The following is a 22,629-nucleotide window of genomic DNA, read 5'->3' as shown; positions in this document are numbered from 1 at the left end:
CAGACCTGCAGGCCCAGCCGCCCTGCCCACTGCCCTCACTGGAGGGCCGAAGCAGTAAATGACCCCTTCCCCTTTCCTCTGAATGGTTTTTGTGAGGGGCAGGGCGCCCAAATCATCCAGCCCCACGGTATGTCACCCCCATCAAACAAAACCCAGTAGAGAGAACTCAGGGTGGGCCCAGAGCCCCTGTCCCACCCCTCCACCTGGCCCTCACACCCAGCCCAGGCTCGCGGGAAGCAATGGGCCAACCCTCTTACTGAGGACATTGAGGCCCCTCAGGACCCGACCCAGGGGCTCCCAAAGGCAAGAAGCAGGCTCAGGATGGCCTGCTCAGCCCTGTGCCAGCTGTGGCAAAGTCCAGGCAGTCCGCCATTCGGGCCTCCACCTGGGGCTCCTAGCAGCTGAGCGCAGCCCCCACCCTCCACACCTGGGCTTCCTCAACCTTTCCCCACATTCTGTCCTAGTCGATGGCTCCCTCTTCATCCCACCCCCATCCCAACTCCTCTGCCCCCAGCTCAACCCACTGTTATCTCTGGTAAGAGAAGCCATGATCCCGAGGGGGCTGGAGCAGCTTACGTAAGCTGCAGGTGTCCGGGTCACGGGGCACTCCCCCGGAGGGCTGGAGGAGGCTCTGTGTGCTGGGGAGCTTCCTGGGGGGCCGGGTTTGTGCCAAGTAGGGGTTTTGGTTTCAGCCAGAACCTCACAGGTGGAATGTGCAGGAAAGGCAGGAGTCAGGCCTCCAAGGCTGCCAGGACGCTGTGTAGGACCAGCAGGGCCACACTGCTAGGGTCCCAGGTGGCCCTGAAAGCCAAGGCGGCAGTTTGTGGCAGAAACACACACACAGAGACATGGGGCCTTTTGCCTTTATTATTTGGGGTTTCTCTGCATGGAAACACGAGCCCTCACACCCCACGCCTAGGTGCCTCTGGCACCCCCATAAGTGGTATACCAGTCCCTAAAGTCCCCTTTAAAATCACCAATATAAAAAATGAGGGAGGGAATGGGAGGAAGGAAGGCCCGATCACTCCCCGGGCCAGGCGGCTCCTGGTCATCAGACGGCACTGGGTGACAGGCCGTCGGGCTGAGAGGGGCATTGGCTTCTGCACAGGAAGGAACAGGCGTCTCCAGCCCTGGGGAGGCGGCCCTGGCTGGGAGGGGCTCTGCAAGCGACCACACAGACTGTGCAGAGCTAGTGGTTATGGTTTAAAGTCTGCAGGTAAGGCCAGTGGGTGGTCTCTGGAGAGGACACATCAAGATGCTGGGAACAGTGGCTGTCATCTCCCCGAAGCCCCATCCTGAGGCAGGAACAAGCGAAAGCTGCCTTCCTGGTTTGGCGATGGGAGGGCTGGGGGAGTCCATCTGAGCCCATGGTCCTCGGAGCAGGGAGGGCGACACAGCCCTGCCCAGAGCGGGTGAAGGTGAAGGGCCAGGAGGCCACTTCCTGCTCCGAGGAAGGCACTTGCAGCTGGCGGGGCCTGTGTGGTGTGGTGGGTGTGGTGGGAAGGCGTAGCTTGGCAGATGAGGAAGGGAGAAGAATGCAGCCAGAGGAACGCAGCCAGGGGGCCTACCCCTGCTCATGCAAACATGGTCAGCTGTAACCACTGCCGGGCGGAGAAGAGAGGGGAGAGAGGGGTCAGCAGGGCAGACCCCAAGTCCAGCCAGCCTCCCAGCCCCCTGGCTCAGGAGCCACCATTTCTTCAGCCCCTCTGAGGGCAGGTTGGAGAAGGGCTGTCTTGGGGGTATGAGGGGGGACTTTCTTACCTTCTCTACCCCTGGGAGACCAGGCTGCTGGCCCTCCCTTCCTGTTCCCTTCCCAGGACCCAGACACCCCACCCCATCCTTCCAGAACTTGGGTGGCCTGGCCTTTAGGACTGGCTCTGAGGCCACAGGCTCCAGCCCCAGGAAGGTAGGAATACTCCCCCGCCCCTGAGTACCTTCCCCCACCTGGCCAACGGAGGCTCCCACCTTAAACAGGTCAAAGGTCACAACTCCATCCAGATCTGTGTCCAGCGCTTTGAAAAACCCTGTTGTTCAAGAAAAGATGACATGGGGCTGAGAATTCTGGGGGACATTCATGCAGGCCTCTCCTCCTGCCTTATCTCCCACCTCCCTGCAGCACCCCAAGCTCTCCCACCCATCATAGCCATTAAAGGCTCTTTCTGCTGCCTGAGAGCACCCCAAAACACAGCACTCAGCCCACCTGGGGCTCAACCCGAGACCTGCACCTCCCTGGGACATGCCAGGCAGGGTCTACACCTACAGGTAGGAGCTGAATGGGACACTCACGGAACATGGTCTCCAGTCGCACCAGGCAGCACACGAAGTTGTCAAAGTCCACGGCCAGGTCAGGCTCCGAGTAGCGGGTGATAATGAGCTCATACAGCTTCTTGTTGAGCTTGAAGCCTGGCCCAGGAGAGCAGGTAAGGGCCAGGGAGGCACAACCCAGCCCCAGAGACGGGAGGGGGCCAGGGCTGGGAGGGGGACCCTGCATCTCTCTCCTTGGGGGCTATGGCATGCCCCACCTCTCGCTGTCTGTGTGATCTCAGGGTAGTCACTTTCCCTCTCTGAGTCTCACTTTTCTCTGTGCACAGTGGGGACAACGGGAGCCCCTATCCTCATTAGCTGCACTGAAGACCAAAGTAAATGCTGCTAAAGCACTTAGCTCAGTAACCGTGGGAAAAAGGCAGAAGTTGGCCGTTCCCGCAACACCACCATCGCCATCATCACCCCAAGGACAAGGGCCCATTGTCGGGGAAGCAGCCTGGGGCCACCCGCCTGGGGCTCCACAGGCGCCGCCAGCCCGCGAGCCTCACCTGCAGACTCGATGGCCATCCGCATCTCGTAGGCGCTCATGCTGCCTGACTTGTCCAAGTCGAACTTCCGGAAGATGGCCTGGGGTGGGGAGCAGCGGGTGAGGGCCAGGCCGAGCCAGCCAGCCCTCCAGCCGCCCCAGGGTGGAGGATTGTCGAGGGTGGAGGGGAGAAGCCCAAAAGGTGGGTCAGTTGGGATATGTGGGCTCCGGAGAAGCAGGTCCAAGTGGAGGACCTGGTCTGTGCAGCCTGTTGCCCGGCCTGGCCCTGCTGTGACTAAGGCCACAGAGCAGGGAGGACGGCGCCGGCAGCAGGGGCCACCTACCAGGTAATTCCGGATACGGTTCCACAGGATATTGAATTCCACGAGGCCCAGCTTCCCGTTGCCGTCCCGCTGGGCAGCCATTAAGGAAAAAGCTCCACAGCTTAAACCAGGGGTGGGGAGTGTGGCAGCTCGGGAGGAGGGGAGCCTGGCCACAGAGCGCCAGACGAGGGGAGACGCAGCAAGGCCAGAGGACAGTCAGCCGTGGCCAGGCCTGCCTGCTCTCTGAATCTGGCTGGACCAGGGAAGTGCAGAAAGAGCACCGGCCTTAGGGGCTCTGGGGATACAGGCCGGGCTCAACCTCTCACTTTACACAAGGCCCGTGACTCAGTTTCCCCTCCCTATCAATGTGGTGATGCCCAGGAAGGCATTGGTCCATCCACACTCCACAGAGCTTTGTCCCTTTCTCTGCACCATTCCTGGGACGAGTCCCCCAACCCCACGGCCCATGACAGGATACGTCCATGAGGTTCACCATGCTGCGGCAGGACTCCATGCTGAAGCCCTTGGTCCGCAGGTCTTTGTCTGCAAGGAAAAGCATTCCAGTTCCCCAGCCCAGCCTGCTTCCTGGGCCTGCCCACGGGCAGGGGCACTGGGTGGGGCAGGATCAGGGAGGCACGATTCCTGTCCCTTGGCATGTACAATCTAGCAGGGTAAGCACGTAGGAGTGTTTTTATCATCAGAAATACGTTTAAAACGACTTTTAGCAATCAAGCTGGTGTCCCAACAGCCAGATCAACACCGCGATCAGACCAGAGTGAATGAACAGGGTGTGGGGTCTGCTGCAGGCTCCAGGGTGAGAAGAGCAGAGGGGTTCCGAGCCTAGGGAACAGCACGGATGGAGGTCGGAAGTCAGAGGTCAGAAGTGGGGGCAAAAAGAAGGTTGGGGCAGCTCCCTTCAGTTGCACAGGGATTGAAGCCAGCTCTGCTCCCAAGCCCCTGGCCTGGCCTGGGTGCATCTAAGGCGAAAGGGTCCTGTACATTGGCACTCATGTGTGTCAGCTTCTAATCACACCAGGGCACCACACACAACACAGAGAATGTGGTCCAGCAAGATGGTGTGAGGCGGACAGGAGGAAAATGGGGTGAGCAGGAGAGCTCAGAAGGCAGTGGAAGGTTTCCCCACCCACGAAGCCAAGGGGTCAGGTTCAGCTCAGCGCAGGAGCAAGAGCCTAGATTGTGGAGTCTGGAGGAAATGGGGGTGGCGGGGTGGTGGGGCAGGATGCAGGGTGGAGAGGAGCCACTCGGGGACACTCACGTTTGCTGATGATCCTATTGAGGATGGTCTGCAGCTCCTTGACACTGATCTCCAGGTCCTGGGGGACAAGGCAGGATGACACCCGTCCCGGGGAGGGGCTATCCCTCTATGCCCCAGAGGCCCCCCTCCACCATACCCCAACCTACCTCCCCTGCCAGTTGTCTGAACAGGGTCTTGAAGTTCTCATCAATCTCCTCTTCCGAGAGCACTTGCTGGATGGAGAAGGGCGAGCAGGTCAGGGACACCCCAGCCTGGCCCCCGCTTAGGCAGCAGCTAGAGGCGGGGCTGGGACCACTCAGTAGCTACAACATGTCACTTCACCTCTCTGAGCCTCACTTGTCTCATCTGTAAAATGGGGGCCTAGTCCCCACTCTATAGGATGCCCAGGATTCCAGTGGCTTAAATGAGGAGGGTGCAGTTCAGCTCAGTGATAAGGGTGAGCTTTGGCTCCCTGCTGTGCTACCCAAGCCAATTCCTTAACCTCTCTGAACTTGAGTTTCCCACTAAGAGGGAAGATGGTGACAGCGCCCTGACAGTGTTGCTGTGGAGGAAACCAGATGACCTGGGGAAAGACCTCAGCACAGACCTGGCAGAGAGCAAGAGCACAGGGACCCCACACCACTGTTATCACAAAGTCCTCTGCAAACTGTAAAGTGCTGGGCAAATGAAGAATCAGCAGTATGCTTATGGCTCCTGCCAAAAGGGGTGCTGGTCTGCCAGACAGAGCCTGGGGGACAGGACCCCCAGGTTCCCATCACACACCCAGGGTGAAGGAGAGGAGAAGACCTGGTGGAAGCAGGACACGAACCTCATCAGGAAGGTTGGCCTGGACCTGGTCATCCAGCTCTCTGCAGAAGGTGGGGAGAAAGAGGCCAGTCAGGGGGAGGAGGGAGGCCTGTGGGGCCGGAGGTAAGGAGAGGGCCCACGACTCACTGGGTCCCGGCGCTCTTCTCCGAGAAGAAGCGCAGCACAAAGTCGCCCTCCTTGTTGGGCTCGAAGGTGGAGGGCACCACCACATACTCCCCAGGCGGCAGGCGGAAGCGGGTGCTGACCTCCCGCAGGTTGATGAACTGCTCTGATCGGGCCCGAGAGGCGTTGGCCAGGAAGAAGTCCCGCTTCAGGTGCACGGCCGGCTGGCCCACCAGCTGGTGGATGGGAAGGAGGAAGTGGGGGCTGCAGCTGCCCACTCAGCCCACCCTTCGGAGCTGCCCCCAGACCCAGACCTCAGACTCCATGTCCCGGCCAAGGGGCTGAAGAGCTGGATCATGGCTCAGTCGGCCACAGGCTGCCTGACCCTGACAAGTCATTTTGTCTCAGTTTCCTTATCTGTAAAGTGGGGTAATAACCCTGCCTACTCACAGGGTGGAGGTGAATGTAGATACTACACCTATGAAATAACATTTTCCTTATTGCTACTCAGAACTTCCGCCATGTCGGACACTGCACCTCATGTAATGCTCATGACAGCTCTGAGATGGGGCTCTGATGCCATCTCACACACACTGGCATCAAGGCTTAAACTCAAGCGACTTGCTCAAGGGTGCAGAACGCTCAGCCATCCCCGCCCTGCTCCTAACCCGGGCCCCAGGTCTCAGCCACACTCATGCAGTGTAAACAGGAAGACAGGAAGAGCCTCGCGTGCATGTCAGGTGGGGCTCTGAGGGCCAGGGTTCAAATCCAGCTCCCTCACTTGTTACCTGCTCTGACCCCCAGGAGAGCAGTTTGCTCTGCCCACTGAACAGTGGCAGGGGTTGGGGGGCACTTTGTGAGCAGTAAAACGAGGTGACTCCTCAGTTCTTATGTGTGGGCACCATCAGGCATGTGTGTTCGGGGGCGTGTAAGTCCAGGTGAATCTCGTGCCACACCTACCTCCGGAGGGACCTACAAGAGAGACAGGGAAGTTAGAAGTCTGCTTGGCCCAGGGGCAGAGGGGCATTGGGTAGGGGGCTTGAGTTCTTAAGACAAGAATGACAAGACCAGGAGGCAGGGCCCTGGACCTGGGGCAAAGTGGTGACCCAGACCTAATTTCACACCAGAGAGAGACACCAGGATCCCAGGAAGGGGGCCCGAGCAAGATCCTCTTTGTCGCTGAAATGCCCTGGGCCTCAGCTCTGAATCAGAGCCTCCAGGACAGCTCCCAGGGTGGCCAAGAGCAATGTCCTACAGCCCAGGGACACTGGAGGCCCATCTGCTGCCTGGGCCCTGGGCCTGGGCCAAGGCTGTGGCTGTCTTTTACCCCCGCCAGGAAGGTCCGGGAGTTTGTCTGTCTTGAACACAGCATAGGAAGCAGGGCTTTCCATACCATATACCTCCACACCAGCCTCTGCTTAACACTTCCAAGAGAGGGAGCTCACTACTCCTCTGGGGCAGCCCATTGGCCCACTTCTTTCTCTGGACCACAGGCTGACGCTCTACCGCTGAGCCAAACTGGCCGGGGCTGGCCCACTTCTTTCTGAAGCTGAGCCAAAGCCTGGCCCCCAGAAGCTGCCTTCCAGGTGTCAGCTAAGTCAGCCCCCTCTTACCAAGAGCAGCCTTCTGGCCTGTCAGCATGGGAATGAATCCCAGAATCTCCCCCTCTCCTAGCCAAACATCTTCCTCCCACTCCGCCCACCTCAGGGGATGCATTTCAGGCCCCTGCCTGCCCCAAGCCTGGCAGAGGGCCTCAGGAGGTGCCTCCCTGGACTCATGGGATCCTGCCTCAGTGGCATGATTCACTCCAGTGGCTCAGGATGGGCGAGAGGTGGCAGCGGTGTCCTCTGGCGCCCCCTGCAGGATCTCGCCTGAGGTGGGCAGGAGCCCAGCTTTTCAGCCGGTCCGGACTCATCCACCCGCTCACCTCGTACACTGCAAAGCCAATGGTCTCCATGTCCCGGCCGAAGCGCCGCTCGCGGCGGCGGTGCTTCTGCATGAGCGCCAGCACGAAGCTGCAGCCCGACTCTCGACCCCCGTAGTCATCCTCGTTCACGTCATCTGTCTCCTCCAGCCGAATCTTGAACTGGGGGTTCACCCAGAAGGTGGCTGCAGGAGGGGAAGAGGCAGGTGAGAATCAGAGGAGTAGAGATGAGCCAACCCCAAGCCTTCTCCTCCCCCATGCGCCTGTCCATTCATTCATTCGACAAACATCACTGCGTGCCCGCCGTGTGCTGTGTGACACACGCAGTGGGGACACACACAGTCCCAGCCTTGAAGAGCTCACAATCCTGACAGGGGAGGCAAAGAATGAGCAAGCCAGGTTTATTAACGGAACAATTACAGAGAATAAGCAAGCAGGAGTTGTCAGGGAAGGCATTTTGGAGGTGGCATTTAAGCAGGAACTGAAGGGGAGCTGGGGAGACCCTGGGAAGCAGGAGTCAGCAGAGGGAGAACTAAGTCCCATACAAGGGGAACAGCGACTGTCTAATGAGGCTCCGAGTTCCAGCGAACACGAGGATCCAGGGAGGGACCAGAGGTTTGCAGAAGCCGGAATGGTGGTGAGGATGTGGACTGAATCAAAGAGCAAAAGAACCTTCTGACAGACTTGCGTGGGAGGGGCATGACTGGATTTGGATTTTAAAATTAATTAATTTTTAAAATTCAGCCAAGGGTTTTTTGTTTTTAAATTTTGTTTTTCTTTATTGATATGAGAGAGAGAGAGAGAGAGAGAGAGAGGAAGGAAGAGGGAGAGAGAGACAGAAACATCGATGAGAGAGAACATTGATTGGCTGCCTCCTGCATGCCCCCCACTGGGGATCGGACCCACAACCTGGGCATGTGCCCTGACCAGGGAATCGAACTGGCGACCTGTTGGTGCATGGGTCGACGCTCAACCACTGAGCCACACCGGCCGGGCATCAGTCAAGGGTTTTGATGAATTTACTGCTCCTAAAATGAACTATACTTATTTACTTACTTGCTTATTTTTTTGTTAATCCTCACCGAGGTTATATTTTCCACTGCTTTTTTTTTTTTTTATCCTCACCCGAGGACATTTTTTTCCATTTTTTGTTCAGATAGAGTGAAAGGGAGAGAAAGGAAGAGAGAGAGAGAGAAACATTGACGTGAAAGGGACACATCGAGTGGTTGTCACCCACACGACCCAACCAGGGCCGGGGACAAACTGCAACCAAGGTACGTGCCCTTAGCGGGAACTGAACCCGGGTCTCTCTGGACCGCAGGTCAACGCTCTAACTGCTGAGCCAAATTGGCCAGGGCGATTTTTTTTTTTTTAGAGAGAGAGCAGAAGGAAAAGGGGGAGGGTAAGTGAAAGAGAGAGCGGTGCCCTGGCTGGTTTTGCTCAGTGGTTAGAGTGTTGGCCCGTGGACCAAAGAGTTGTGGGTTTGATTCCAGTCAAGGACATGTACCTTGGTTGTGGTTTGGTCCCTGGCCCTGGTTGGGGTCATGTAGGAGGTAACCAATCAATGTGTCTCTCTCACATTGATGTCTCTCTCTCTCCCTCCCCCCCCCTTCCTCCCTTCCACTCTATCTGAAGATAAATGGAAAAATATACTCAGGTGAGGATTAAAAAGAGAGAGAAGAGAGAGGGAGAGAGACACATCAATTGGTTGCCTCCTACACACACCCCAGCCAGAGCTGGGGATTGAACCTGCTAGAAATAGAACCTGAGACCCGCTGTTGCTTGGGCTGACGCACTAACCACTAAGCACGCTGGCCAGAATTAGGGTTTAAAGGATGGCTGGAGCTACATGTGAACAATGATTTAGAAGAACGTGAGAGAAAGCCAGGTCTGATAGGAGACCACAGAGCTGCATTTCTGGCCATTTGGTAATTCAGCTGTCTAACAACCCCCTTAACTAAAACATCTAAGTGCTGGATAGAATATGTAAAATTTCTGCCCAGCCGGTGTGGCTCAGTGGTTGAGCATTGACCAACGCACCAAGAGGTCACCAGTTTGATTCCTGGTCAGGGCACATGCCCAGATTGTGGGCCCGATCCCCAGTGGGGGGAATGCAGGCGGCGGCCAATCGATGTTTCTATTGCTCTCTCCCTCTCCCTTTCTCTCTCTCTAAAATTAATAAGGAAAAAAAAGAATATGCAAAATTTCTTTTTAAAGGCACTAATAAGCCACGGCATCCCGCTGACCACCACACGACGCTGACTCACCAAACAGATAGGTAATAAGAAGTGTTTGCAAGGATGTGGAGAAATCAGAAACTCGCACAAGCCGGTGGGAATGTAAAATGGTGCAGCCACTTTGGAAAATAGTCTGGCAGTTCCTCAAACGGTCAAACACAGAATTACCACATGACCCTGCAATTCCACTCCTACATATACATCCAGGATAAAGGAAAACATACGTCCACATTGTGCGTGAATGTTCATAGTAGCATTATCTATAATAGCCATATGGTAGAAAGAAAAACAATTTTCCATCACCTATGAATGGATGAACAAAATGTGGTCTAAGTGAACGAAGGAATGTGTTCAGCGGTAAAAAGGAATGAAGTACCGACACGCCGTGACATGGCGAACCTTGAAGACATGCTAAGTGAAAGAAGTCAACCACAAAGAACCACACAATGTATGATTCCATTTATATTATTATTATTATTATTTTTTATCCTCACCAAGGACTTTTTTTTTGCATTTATCTTCAGACAGAGCGGGAGAGGGGGAGGAGAGAGAGAGAGAAACATCGATGTAAGAGACACATGGAGTGGCTGCCACCCACACGGCCCCAACCAGGATCAGGGACAAACTGCAACCAAGGTACGTGCCCTTAGCGGGAATATTATTCGGAACCCAGGACTCTCTGGTCCACAGGCCAATGCTCTAACCACTGAGCCAAACCGGCCAGGGCGATTCCATTTACATTAAATAATATTGTCCAGAACAGGCAAATCCACAGATTTGCTTGGTGCCAAAGCCAGATAAAGACATCACAAGAAAAGAAAATTACAGACCAATATCAGGTACAAATACTGATAAAAAAATTCTCAACCAAATACTATCAAACCAAATCCCATGGAATATTAAAAGGATTATATACATGAAATAGGGTTTAATCCTAAGAATAAAAGGATAGTTCAACATAAGATTAATCAACAGAACAAAGAGAAAAAACCAGATCATCTTAATTGATTCAGAAAAGGTTTTTGCGAAAATCCAATATTCATGATAAACTATTTGAATAGACACTCCAAAAAAGATATGTAAATGGCCAATAAATACTTTAAAAAATACTCAACATCACTGATCATTAGGAAAACGCAAATCAAAATTTCAGTGAGACACTACATTATACCCACTAGGATGACTATAATAAAAAAGATGCACAGTAACAAGCACTGACGAGCATCAAGAGAAACTGGAATCCTCAGACATTGCTAGTGGGAATGTAAACCGGTGATGCCACTTTGGAAAACAGTGGCAGTTCCTCAAAAAGTTACACATGGAAGGGGGACTCTGTAACACTTTCAACAGTAAAACAAAAAAATCACACATGCAAATACTATACAACCTAATGATTTCCCTCCTACTTACAGACCCAAAAGAACATATGCTCACACAAACACATGTACACACATGTTCATAGCAGCATTCCTCATAACAGCCAAGCACTGGAAACAACCCAAATGCTTATCAACTGATGAATAAATAAGCAATAAGTGATCTACCCATATCATGGAATATTACTCAGCCATAAAAATGAAATGAAGTACTGATACATGCTACAGTGTGGATGAACTTTGAAAATACTCTGTCAAGGAAAATAAGCCAGGCACAAACATATTGCATTTTGTATGATTCCATTTCTATGAAATGTCCAGGATAGGCAGATCTAGAGAGACACAAAGTAGATTGATTAGTGGTTGCCAGGGGCTAATGGATGAGGGTGTGCTTTAGGAGTAGTGAAATGTGTTGGAGTTGGATAATGGTGATGATTTCACAACACTGTGACTACTAAAACCCATTGAATTGTACACGTTAAAAATGTGAATTTTATGGTATGTGAATTATCACAATTCTTTAAAAATTATGTACGAAAATTGTGTAATTCAATTAAAGATACACTTATAGGACCCTAGACAGTTTTGCTCAGTGGTTAGAGTGTCAGCCTGTGGACCAAAGAGTCTCGGGTTTGATTCCAGTCAAGGGCACGTACCTTGGTTGTGGTTTGTCCCCGGACCTGGTCAGGGTTGTGCGGGAGGCAACCAAACAATGTGTCCCTCTCACATCGATGTTTCTCTCTCTCCCTCTCTCTCTTCCTCCTTCCCTCCCACTCTAGCTGAAGATAAACAGAAAAATATCCTCAGGTGAGGACTTAAAAAAAAAAAAGATACACTTGGAGGAACGTTTATTGCCTTTAGAGCTTATATGGAAAACAAAAAACAAAAACCCAAATGAATTAAATAGCCTCTAATTTAAGAAGTCACAGAATAGCCCTGGCCGGTTTGGCTCAGCGGTTGGAGCGTCGGCCTGTGGTCCAGAGAAACCCAGGTTTGGTTCCAACCAAGGGCGCGTGCCTGGGTTGCAGTTTGTCCCCAGCCCTGGTTGGTTGTGCGGGTGGCAGCCATTCGACGTGTCCCTTTTGCGTCGACGTTTCTCTCTCTCTGTTCCTCTCTCTCCCTCCCACTCTACCTGAACAAAAAATGGAAGAATGTCCTTGGGTGAGGATAAAAAAATAAATTAAAAAAAAGTCACAGAATAAAGTTTCAAAATAAATCCAAGGAAAGCAGAGGAACGAGATAAATAGGAAAGCAAAGATCAATAATATTTAAAAATGCTATACATTGGATCCAAAGCTAGAACACTGAGATTTCTCACAGGATTAACGAAGACCAAAGAGGCGGTGCAAGTGCTCAACACAGGGAATAAACAGAGGAGACCAACACACGAGGTATCAGAACATAGTAAGGATGACTTTAGGTTAGTCATTTTGAAAACAGATGCAAAGGATAAACTCCTAAAAAATACAACTCATCACAATAGGCTCAAGAGGAAATGGAAAACCTGAATAATCCTATCACCATTGAAGATACTCAGTTTCAGAAGTTAACCTCCACCAGAAGGAAAGAGGGGGCTGACAGCTTCACAGACCAAACAGTCAAGCAACAAATCGTCCCTAACGCAAACGTCTAGTAACCAGAAAGGGAGTACACTTCCCAACTCACTTCAGAGGCCAAACAGAAGCACTGATACCCACACTAGACAAGGTCAGTATAAGAAAGGAAAAGTACACGTAGCCCTGGCCAGTTTGGCTAGCAGTACAGTATCAGACCTCAGACCAATGAGTTGTGGGTTCAATTCTGGTCAAGGGCACGTACCTCGGTTGTGGTTGGTCCCCAACCCTGGTTGGGGTCGTGCGGGAGGCAACTGGTCGATGTGTCCTTCTCACGTTGATGTTTCTCTCTCTCTTCCTTTCTCTCCCTCTCTCTCCCTCCCACTCTATCTGAAGATAAATAGAAAAATATTCTCGGGTGAGGATTTTTTTTTTTTTTTATCCTCACCTTAGGATATTTTTCCATTTTTTGTACAGATAGAGTGGGAGGGAGAGAGAGGAAGGGAGAGAGAGAGAGAAACATTGACGTGAAGGGACACATCGAGTGGCTGCCACCCGCACGACCAACCAGGGCCGGGGACAAACTGCAACCGAAGTACGTGCCCTTAGCGGGAACTGAATCCGGGTCTCTCCGGACCACAGGCCGACGCTCTAACCACTGAGCCAAACTGGCCAGGGCTCAGGTGAGGATTGAAAAAAAAGAAAAATACAAGCAAATCTCATTCATAAATGCAGATATAAAGCTATTATATAAAAGTGTCATGATGCCCGGCCAGTGTGGCTCAGTAGTCGAGTGTCGACCCATGCACCAAGAGGCTGCAGGTTCGATTCCTGGTCAAGGCATATGCCCAGGTTGCGGGCTCGATCTCCAGTAAGGAGCATGCAGGAAGCAGCCAATCAATATTTCTATCTCTCTCTCACACCCTCTCTTTCCAAATAAATAAATAAATAAATAGCCCTGGTCGGTTTGGCTCAGTGGTTAGGGTGTCGGCCTGTGGACCAGAGGGTCCCGGATTTGGTTCCTGCTGGGGGCATGTACCTTGGTTGCAGTTTGTTCCTGGTTAGGGTCGTGTGGGTGGCAGCCACTCAATGTGTCTCTCTCACATCGATGCCCCCCTCCCGCTCTATCTGAAGATAAGTGCAAAAATGTTCTCGGGTAAGGATTAAAAGTAAATATATAGCCCTAGCCAGTTTGGCTCAGCGGTTAGAGCGTCGGCCTGCGGTCCGGAGAGACCCGGGTTCGGTTCCCGCTAAGGGCACGTACTTCGGTTGCAGTTTGTCCCCGGCCTTGGTTGGTCGTGCGGGTGGCAGCCACTTGATGTGTCCCTTCACGTCGATGTTTCTCTCTCTCTCCCTCTCACTCTATCTGTACAAAAAATGGAAAAATATCCTCGGGTGAGGATTAAAAAAAAAAAGTAAATATATAAATGAATACAGCACAAAGTACTTAATGAGATTAAATTACATTAATCTGGTAAAAGATGTCTACAAAAAAAACCAGAGTAGAAAAGCTTTTAGTGATGAAACCTACAGTAAACATTTAGTAGTGAAAACTTTTCCTTTAAGAGAGGGTTAAGACCAGCAGGACATAGCCATTTCTATTTGATACTATAGTCCTGGGTTATTAAACAAGTCCAACATATCAAGCAAGAACACATTACAAAAGTTCTAAGAATAGGAAAAGAAGAAACAAATTTGTCATTATTTGCAGATGCCATACTGTCAATTAGCAAACCAAAGAGAATCTACAGAGAAGTCCTTAAAACTTATTACTTTAACAAGTTTGCTGAATACAAAATAAATCTAAGAGGTCAATAGCATGTTACTGTATCAGCAACACTTCCTTGGGAGATGTAATTTATTTATTTTTCTTATTCCTCACTAGAAGACAAGGGTAGAGAGAGGAAGGGGGAGGGAGAGAGCTAGAGAGAGAGAGAGAGAAAATGAGAAACATCAATGTGAGAGAAAAACATCGATCGTTTGCTGAAGATCAAACCCTCAACCCAGGCATGTGCTCTGGTCAGGTGGGAGATGTAATTTTACAAGAGATACTATTTACAATAGCAACAAGATGATAGAGTCTTGCCCTGGCCAGTGTGGCTCAGTTGGTTGGATATCACCCCATGCAACAAAAGGTTGCCAGTTTAAGTGCCAGTCAGGGCACATGCTTGGGTTTTGGGCTTGGTCCCTGGTAGGGGCCATGCAGGAGGCAGCCAACGTTTCACTCTCAAATCGATGTTTCTCTCTCCCGCCCTCTCTCTAAAAATCAATTTTAAAAATATTTTTAAAAATACAATACAATCTCAAAAGGAGGAATAATCGGACTATTGTAAGAGCTGCCTGCACACACGCTCTGTGATGCTGCGGCCGTGGCTCTGATAACCAGACTGCTACTGACTATCAGGCGGGTAGCAGGTAGTGTGGGTACACTGATCAAAGGGATGATTCATGTCCTGGGTGGGCCTGCCCAAGATTCCATCGTGCTACTAAGAATGGCTCACCATTCCAAACTTATGAATTGTTTCTTTCTGGAATTCTCCATTTAATATTTTCAGACCATGATTGGCTATGGGTAATTGAAATTACTAAAAGCAAAAATGCAGATAAGGAGGGACCACTGCACCACATTCTTGGATAAGAAGACTCAAAATTTTAAAGATGGCATTCTCCCCAAATTGATCTATCGATCCAATGCCATTCCAAATTAAATTCTTAAAATAGTTTTGGTAGGACTTGGTAAGCTGATTCTAAAATTCACCTGGAAAAACAAAAGGCAAGAACAGCTAAGACTCCTGAAGAAGAGAGTCACCCTGTCCGATAGTAGGACTGCTTAGAAATCTATAGCAACTAAATCAATGTGCTGTTGGCAGAGGGCCAGACCAAGGGACAGAATGGCAGGGCCGACAGACGCACACGTGGTAGCTCTGTGATGGAGGCAGCTGTACAGGGCAGGGAGAAAAGGCAGACGTCTCAACAAACGGTACAGAGAACAGTGGTTACCTATTTGGGAAAAAGTGAAACTGGATCCCCACCAGGGAAAAGAAGCCCTCAGAGCAGAGGGCTGAGTTATGCGGAGCTGCTGGAGGACACAGAAGTGAGAACAGCGGTGGGCTTGCAAAGCCACCGCTGCGAGACCCTCAGAGCAGCTGCAGCATCGAGGTGAGGACAGGAGCTGGACGAGCGGGTTAAACACTGAACTAGAAGGAAGGAAGGAAACAGGAGTGTGGCAATTCCTGAGCAATCTTTGAAGGGGAGCAGAGAAAGGGATGGGGAAGTAGGGCCAAGAGAGTGTTGCTTTGTTTTCAGACAGAAAAGTCTGCATATTGACACAGAGTGAGAGGTGATGGATGAAGGAGCAAAGCTTTCAGAGGTGAGGGAGAATGGGGTCCCAAGCAGAGGTTGAGGTCCCCACAGGAAGGGACAGTTATGTCACTGTCACAGGAGGGAAAGCAGTAAAGATGGCACAGGCCCAGACAGGCTGGGGGATTTGGAGGCGGGGCGTGAGGTCTGTCTTTCAGTGACATGCCGCCAGGTGTGCTGATGAGTAACAGTGGAGGGAGGTTTGTGGGAAGCAGAGTGTGGGGACAGATGCTGACTAGCAGTGGAATTGCCAGGGGCCATGCAAATGCTCCTTTAAGGTTTGTGGCTATGAATTTACAGGGAAACTACTGCCCCAGCTGTGTGATCTCTCCCCAGCCACAGTCCCTGGTTCTGGAGGGGGGGGGGGGGGGAGTTCAGCCAGGGCTGTGGTTACACCAGGGGAGAGGAGCAGAGCGAGCCAGGAGCCAGGAAACAGTGTGTGCAGAGACAGGGTTAACGATGACCCTGACCTGGTAAGGAGGGGACAAGTATGAGATGGAGGACAGTGCAAAGCAGTAAGTTCAACAGATCAGACAGGGAGGGGCTGAACGGGTCGCAGGCGAGGCCAGACAGGGACGCTGGGAGCAGCTCGCGTGCTCTCAGGGTGGTGGCTGGGCTAGTGGAAGGAGAAGGTTGCTGCAGGTGAGGATGGCAAGGCACTGAGAGGCCAGGAACTGGACCAAGTCATCCACATGGATCTAGAAGCCCAGGAAAAGGTGACAGAGGTCAGGGAGGAGGACTGTGGGTCAGGAGGAAGATCTCGGATTGAGGAGTGACAGGAAGCGGCTGGATGGCAACAAAGTCTTCTTCCCCGATTAGCACCCTGGCTCAGGCCCCAGGACGGAGAGGCAAGTGTGGCTCTTTAGAATTTACAAGGACATTCAACACTTTACTCCTCAAAGCAAATCCGAGAGGCCACACAACTGTCCCCACCCGTCCCCACCTTACAGCCAGGAAACACGGCTCAGCGAGAACACCTGCCTTGCCTGAGGCCTTCGGGCCAGGAGGTGGGGCCCAGACCCCACCCCGGCCCTGCTGGCAGGGCCTGGCCAGCTCACCTGGGTAGTTCCGGCAGCCGCCTGCGGTGCTGCCCCGCCGCCAGGTGCCATCGTAGAGGGTGGTGTTCCATTTGCGGAACCGCCGGCTCTTGAGTGCGTCGGGCGTCAGGTTGCAGATCTCCAGGCGCGTGAACTCACGCATGAAGTCTCGGAATGACATCCTGGGGGTCCAGGAGCAGAGGTGAGCCACGGCCCCCAGCCAGGGCACACAGAGATGCTGCACCGCCGGGTTTGTGGGGTGTGGGAGATGGGGTGCAAGGTCCCCAGAGGGGCCCGACCGAGGGGGTGCTGCTCACCAGAACTCTCCATCCTCCATCTTGATCCGGAGCTGCTCCCGTTCATAAGGGTCCACATTGTTCCACTCTGAGGAGCTGTGGGGAGAAGGGCACTGCCAGGGGCTGGTGGGCACTGACCTGACCGGCCTCTGTCCCTGCGGCCTGTCCTCCCTTAGCCCAGGTGAAGGTCAAGCTCCAAGATCCCAGAGCCAGGGGTTGCCTTGTCAGGGCTGGGTCCGATGCCCTGAGGGTGCTCACAGGCTGGGCCCAGGGGCCCAAGTGGCCTGAGCTTGGCCCCTAGACCCAGTAACATGAAGATGGGCCCCTCTGCTCAGTCCTGAGCCCACCCAGGCTGGCAGAGCCCCGAGCAGAAATGCCAGTGGCACTGATCAGCCTCCCAGCCATGCCCACTGCCTCTCACCGGTCACTCCAAGCTCCAGTCCACTCCACCTCGCCCCAGGGGTTCCGCATCCGGATCAGGTTCACCATCTGGCCCATGTAGTTCACCTGTTCCCCAGAGCGCCCATCAGCGCCTGCTTCTGGCATGTCCTCTAACCCCTTCCCGCCCCTTCCCCCTTGCCAAGCCCTCAGCACCCGGCCCACACCACAGCGGAGACGCAGCCATGTACACGCAGCCATGTACACAGACCCCGGTAATCAAGGCAGGCCGAGATAAACATCTCGGAATAAAAGACCCAGGAGACAAATCAGGTGCTACTACAGGAGAGCCAGCCCCTCCCACAGCCCTGGGCTCAGGCCAGAGAGGTGAGGGCAGGCAAAGCCGCAGGCACCACCCTGCAGGGAAGGCCCCACAGTACCTGCTTGGCCCCCGTCACAGAGTAGGCATGTCCCTTCACTAGCTTCTTGAAGGTGACGGCCTCCATGTCCAGAACGCTGGAGATCTGCAGAAAGTCACGTGCTGTGGTCAGGGCCGAGGTGCTAGGGACCTGGCCAGCATCTCCACCCCCAGGCAAGAGATGAGCCCCGAGCACTTGGGTCTTGATTCCCTTCCACAAACAACAGCTACTGGGAGTGGCAGGCAGGGACCCTGACCCCCTCTAACCCAACACCTCCACATACAGATATGCTGCCCCTAGAAGGGGGGCTGCCTGAGTACCCCACCAGTGCCACCAGGGGTGGGGTACCTGGGCACCCTGACACTGCTTTTGGCCTGAGCTAGCCAGACCTTGTGCAAACACAGGAGGGACGGACGGGCTGGGTGCACTCACATCGATGGAGCAGCCCAGCAGGGAGCCCCGCTCCAGGGCTTTGATGATGATTTGGTAGAGGTCACTGGGTGCCTTGCGAAGCTCATACCACTCGGTGACGCCGCCCGTGAAGTCCTCAAAGCCCTCGGAAGTGCTGCCCCCAGACAGGGCTTCGTAGCTGCCGTTCACCCTGTGGGTGGCCCCAGGTCAGTGCTCTGCCACCACATAGGACACCGCACCCCGCGGTGGCCTGCAGCTGTCCCCTGGGCCCCTACTCACTTGGCATAGGCCTTCTCAAGCAGGGCACTCCAAAACTCATTGCCCTGGGCAGAGTGCACGAACACCAGCTTCCCGTCCTTGGTGGGCAGCAGGTCATCCACAACCACGTCCACCCACTCTCCAAACTGCCACAGCTGTGTGGGTGCGGAGGGAGCAGAGTGAATACCTGCTTTGGGACCCCCCACGCCTGAGATCAAGCCTCAGTCTGCCGCTAACTAGATCGTGTATCCTAGAGCCGCTGATCACCTCCGAGCCTCAGTTTCCCTGTCCATAGAAGGGAACGGCAGTACCTTCCTCGCGGGAAAACTGACCAGATCATGAAGGTAAAGTTGCCCTAAAAAGGCAGCACTGCTGATGTTTCTGGAACAGACCAAGGTGTCTCCGTGAGTTTGGAGAGGTCGGGAAGCTCCCAGCCTGGGCTCTCCAGGAAGAGCCCCCTCAGGACATGGCCCCCACCTCCCCTCCCCAGTCTAGGCCACGGTGGGTGTGTGGAGGGGACACACATACATATGTAAAGTGGGTGTGGACCGAAAATGTAACATCCAGATCCTTCAACCACAAGATGGGCAGGGTTCCCAAAATCATGGGATTTGCTTCAGAGATGCCAGAGGGCCAGGCTCCCCAGGAAGGGAGGAGTCAGGTTTCCTGAGGCCAGAAGCGACCCAATGCTACGGAGAAGGGTGTAGAACCTGGGGAAAGGGGCGCTGGTGCACCCGAGTAGCATGGGTAGTGGAGGGGCTTTGAACTGGCCAAAAAAGGCAGGGAGGGGTGGACTGGAGGGGTGGCCTGGAGGAGTGAGGGAAGGGGGCAGGGAAGGTACAGTGAGGCCAAGCCCCTTTGGACAGCCTAGGCAGGTGTGGTACTTGGCCACCATGGATGGCGCCAGGGATCCTGTGGGTCCTGTAGGCTGTGTCCTGGGACCCAAGGTGGGTGAGGGTGGCCTATGGTAAGGGGGCTTCCTGACTAGGTGGAAAGAGGACACCCAGGAGTCCCCAGGACAGGGCTGGGGCCAACCGGGCCAGAGGGTTTCTCCCAACACCAACTCATTAAGAATCCAATAGTATGACTTTAAAAAATGAGCTGAGTACACAAACAATGCCAGGAAAATCTGGTTTAAATAGACTCAATCCCAAGTTTTCTTTTCTGCAGGGCTCTGTCAGAGGCAGAGGTTGCCAAAGTCCAGGAGGAGCAGGGGAGGATGGGTGGGCGGGGAGACTGACACCATGGGTGGGGACGGCCACATATGCTGGTCTGTTTTCACCCAGCAGAACATTAATTTTGTCTTAGATGAGGAAACTGAGGCCCTGGGAAAGAAAAAGGATTTGTACCACAGGATATAACACAGATCTTTCTACTCTCCCGAGCACTTTCTTCCCCATACGCTCAGCCACCCAGGAAGACTGCCAGCTAAAATACCTGCCCAACCATGTCACACATGACAGACCCTAGATGGCATCAGGAGGTCAAATATCTGTTAGGGGGGAGGCTGCCCCTGCAGGGTGTGGCTCTGAGCCACCTTAACTTCATACTGCTGGGGGTAACCAACCGGTCCTCATCCCCTCCAGTGCCCGCTACCACTCTCTCCCCCAACCCCTGCACCTCACCTGGAAATGGAAGATGCCGGCGTAGCCATCCTGGAAGCTTTGGCCATGTGGAACCACTCGGTGCAGGAGGGTGTCATTGAGGGTGAGAGAGGCAATGGCAGCCAGGAGCCAACAGTCCCCTGGGATGGGACACTCATATCAGACCTGCTCCACTAGTCTGCTCCCGGAGGGGCACATGCTTGCCCCTGCTGGGGAGAACCAAGGTTCTCTGGGTGGCATACCCCTCAACTTATAGGAATCTGGACGAACCAGCCCCAGCACTGACTGCCAGAGCCTGTCTGGGCTTGCAGGAGGGGAGGTGGGGGCAGAGCCAGAAGGAACGGGCATAGGGAACTCCTATGGAAAAAATGCCCGGAACCCCCTAGGGCCTACCCAGAGCTCCCTGGCAGATGTCTGTGCGGGTGGCTCCATCCACGATGAACTGGGGGTTTGAGAGCAGCTCCTGCAAGAGACCCAGAGTCCTGTTTCTGGGCCAGTCCCTCCCAGAAATTGGAACCCAGCCATCCCAGACTCCACTTCCCACTAGGGACCTGGAGTCCTGTTCCCATTTCTCACTCAGGATGGGGTTAAACTGAGTCCCATGCAGGGTAGCCCCTCTCACCGTGGGACGCTTCCACTTGATACCATAGGTTTTGGAGGAACTGGGGCCCAGGTCCTTGTAGCCCAGGCTCTGGGGCACTGGGGGGAAGGCGTCATCACGGAAGAGGGCCCCACTCTGCAGGCACTGAGCCCGCAGCTGCTCATAGTCCTGGCCCAGGTACTTGATGGCGTTTTCATGGCGGCCCAGGCCTAGCTCCTTGGCCCGCTGCTTCTGCACTTGTGCAGACACCCCGGTGCAGTACACCGGAGTGATGATCTCCTCAGCCATCCTGCAGGCAGACAGTTCGGCTTAGAACCCAGGCCCTCCTGGGACTAGAATGGGGGTCCTGCCTGCCCTTGCTCACCCTTCCTCCCCAAACCTGGGATTACCCCACATCACTGCTCCCCTCACAGAACTCAGCACTCTGCCACTTCCTTGGGCTCCCAGGAGAGGAGTTCCCCAGCCCCAGGGCGTGCTGGCCACGCCCTCCCTACCCCCACCCAGCGCTTCCACCTCTTTCCCAGAGCCCATTGTCCCGCATTGCTGCAGTCCAGTGGTCAGCCGGTCAGCCAGGTGGGGCAGGGCGGAGCCCGAGATAACGCAGGGGACCGGGAAGGTGGGAGAGACCCCGGGAAAGACCTTTTGGACCCAGTTGGCTTGCCTGTAAACCCCTCCCCAAACAGTCAAGTACACTACCCCTTTCCCCGGCTTGAGGACTGAGGACGCCAGGCAGTCGGGGTCCCGTCTCCAGGACTCCGAGACAGGCCGAGACAGGCCGGGTGATCAGGCGCCGGCCCTCAGTCCCTTCCCCTCCGGCCTTCCCCCAGCCCAGCCTCCGGAGACAGCGGTGAGCGCGGGCTGGGGTGGGCGCCTGGGCAGTGCGACTTCCCGAGCCCCGACCCCTGGCCCGGGAGCAGGGCTGGGATCGGAATCCCGGCCCCGCCACTCCGCTCCTTACCTGGAGGAGGGCTTTGGGAGGGTCGCTGCGGTCCTGCGGCTGGCTTCCCCGGCGGCGGCTCAGGGCAGGGCCCAACCAGGAAGAGCGCTCCTCCCCGCCCTCCTCCCTCCCTCTTTCTTCTCCTTCTCCTCGGGCTCCTACCCCGCTTGCTCTTGGCTCCCCCTTATTTCTGGGGCACCTTCCCTATCTCTCTTACTCACGGTGTCTTCCCGCCCCTTCCTCCATGGGCCCTCGGCCAACTCCCTGCCAGGACAAATTAGTGAAAGGCAGAGGTGTCCCTGGGGAGGGGCCAGCGCCTGCCGGGTAGGGAGGGCTGGGGCCTCAGCGGAAGGGCACCGCAGGGGGGGGCAGGCCAGGGGGTATTTTTAACCAGGGGCAGCTGCTCGAGCTGCTGGGCCGGGCGGCCCCACCCGACACGGCGGTCCCGGAGGGCATTCCCGGGCGTCGGGCCGCAGCCCCCCTCCCGCAGCCCCCGGCCGGCTCCTCCCCGGCCCCTCCTCCGCGCCGCCGCAGCTGTCCTCACCCCGCGCCTCCCGGGGCCGGCGGCCGGGCCGAGATTGCCTCCGGCTGTGCGGCAGCTGCTCCGCGGAGGGGCCGGCGGCCAGCGGGTCCCTGCCGGACGCTCGGCAAACGGCAGCCCCACCCCGCCGGGTTCGCGCCGCAGCTCGGTTCCCGGGCAGCGCCAGCTCTCCGCCCTCACCCACCCCCGCGCCCCGGGGAGCAGGCTCCGGGCGCCTCCACCCCGCCTTAGCGGCTCCTTGCGTTCGGGCGGGGCGTGGGGAACCGGCCCCCCAGGCCGAAGCTCGCTGGGTGACCTTGGGTGAGTCCCTTCTCCAGTCGGCTTGGCTTTCGTTTGCGCAGCGAATAGGACGGAGATGAACATTTGTGGGGGACCGTCTTTCTCGAGCGCTAAGGGAT

At 54.7% G+C, this 22,629-nt stretch overlaps 1 protein-coding gene across 3 annotated transcripts; it reads right to left on the bottom strand.

The window, feature by feature from the left end:
- Positions 1 to 855: 855 nt before the first annotated feature.
- CAPN1 (calpain 1) lies at positions 856 to 22,290 on the bottom strand. Of its 3 annotated transcripts, none has more exons than XM_036258379.1 (22): positions 22,235 to 22,290; positions 20,775 to 21,042; positions 20,546 to 20,615; positions 20,174 to 20,292; positions 18,570 to 18,703; positions 18,312 to 18,480; positions 17,901 to 17,984; positions 17,504 to 17,589; positions 17,104 to 17,178; positions 16,808 to 16,968; positions 7,227 to 7,408; positions 6,260 to 6,271; positions 5,324 to 5,535; positions 5,199 to 5,238; positions 4,537 to 4,602; positions 4,391 to 4,448; positions 3,593 to 3,657; positions 3,136 to 3,204; positions 2,814 to 2,892; positions 2,287 to 2,403; positions 1,966 to 2,024; positions 856 to 1,601 (listed from the first exon to the last, which is right to left on the bottom strand). In XM_036258379.1, exons 2-22 carry the CDS (start codon positions 21,039 to 21,041, stop codon positions 1,575 to 1,577), a joined length of 2,151 nt encoding a protein of 716 aa, XP_036114272.1. In that variant the 5' UTR covers position 21,042; positions 22,235 to 22,290; the 3' UTR covers positions 856 to 1,574. The 3 variants fall into 3 exon arrangements, with proteins under 3 accessions (XP_036114272.1, XP_036114270.1, XP_036114271.1); XM_036258377.1 differs by lacking the exon at positions 22,235 to 22,290 and adding an exon at positions 21,712 to 22,005; XM_036258378.1 differs by lacking the exon at positions 22,235 to 22,290 and adding an exon at positions 21,912 to 22,000.
- Between the last annotated feature and the right edge of the window lie 339 nt (positions 22,291 to 22,629).

Source organism: Molossus molossus, unplaced genomic scaffold, assembly GCF_014108415.1.
Source record: "Molossus molossus isolate mMolMol1 unplaced genomic scaffold, mMolMol1.p scaffold_m16_p_13, whole genome shotgun sequence".
NCBI classification, from domain to species: Eukaryota; Metazoa; Chordata; class Mammalia; order Chiroptera; family Molossidae; genus Molossus; species Molossus molossus.
This window is presented reverse-complemented; position numbering and strand designations above follow the sequence as displayed.

Coding starts and splice junctions, on each gene's coding strand:
- CAPN1 (XM_036258379.1), bottom strand. CDS start 21,041: ATGGCTGAGGAGATCATCACTCCGGTGTACTGCACCGGGGTGTCTGCA. Junction 4,449..4,536: donor TCAGACAACTGGCAGGGGAG/GTAGGTTGGGGT, acceptor CTTGTCCCCCAG/GACCTGGAGATCAGTGTCAA. Junction 3,205..3,592: donor GCATGGTGAACCTCATGGAC/GTATCCTGTCAT, acceptor ATGGCTGCCCAG/CGGGACGGCAACGGGAAGCT.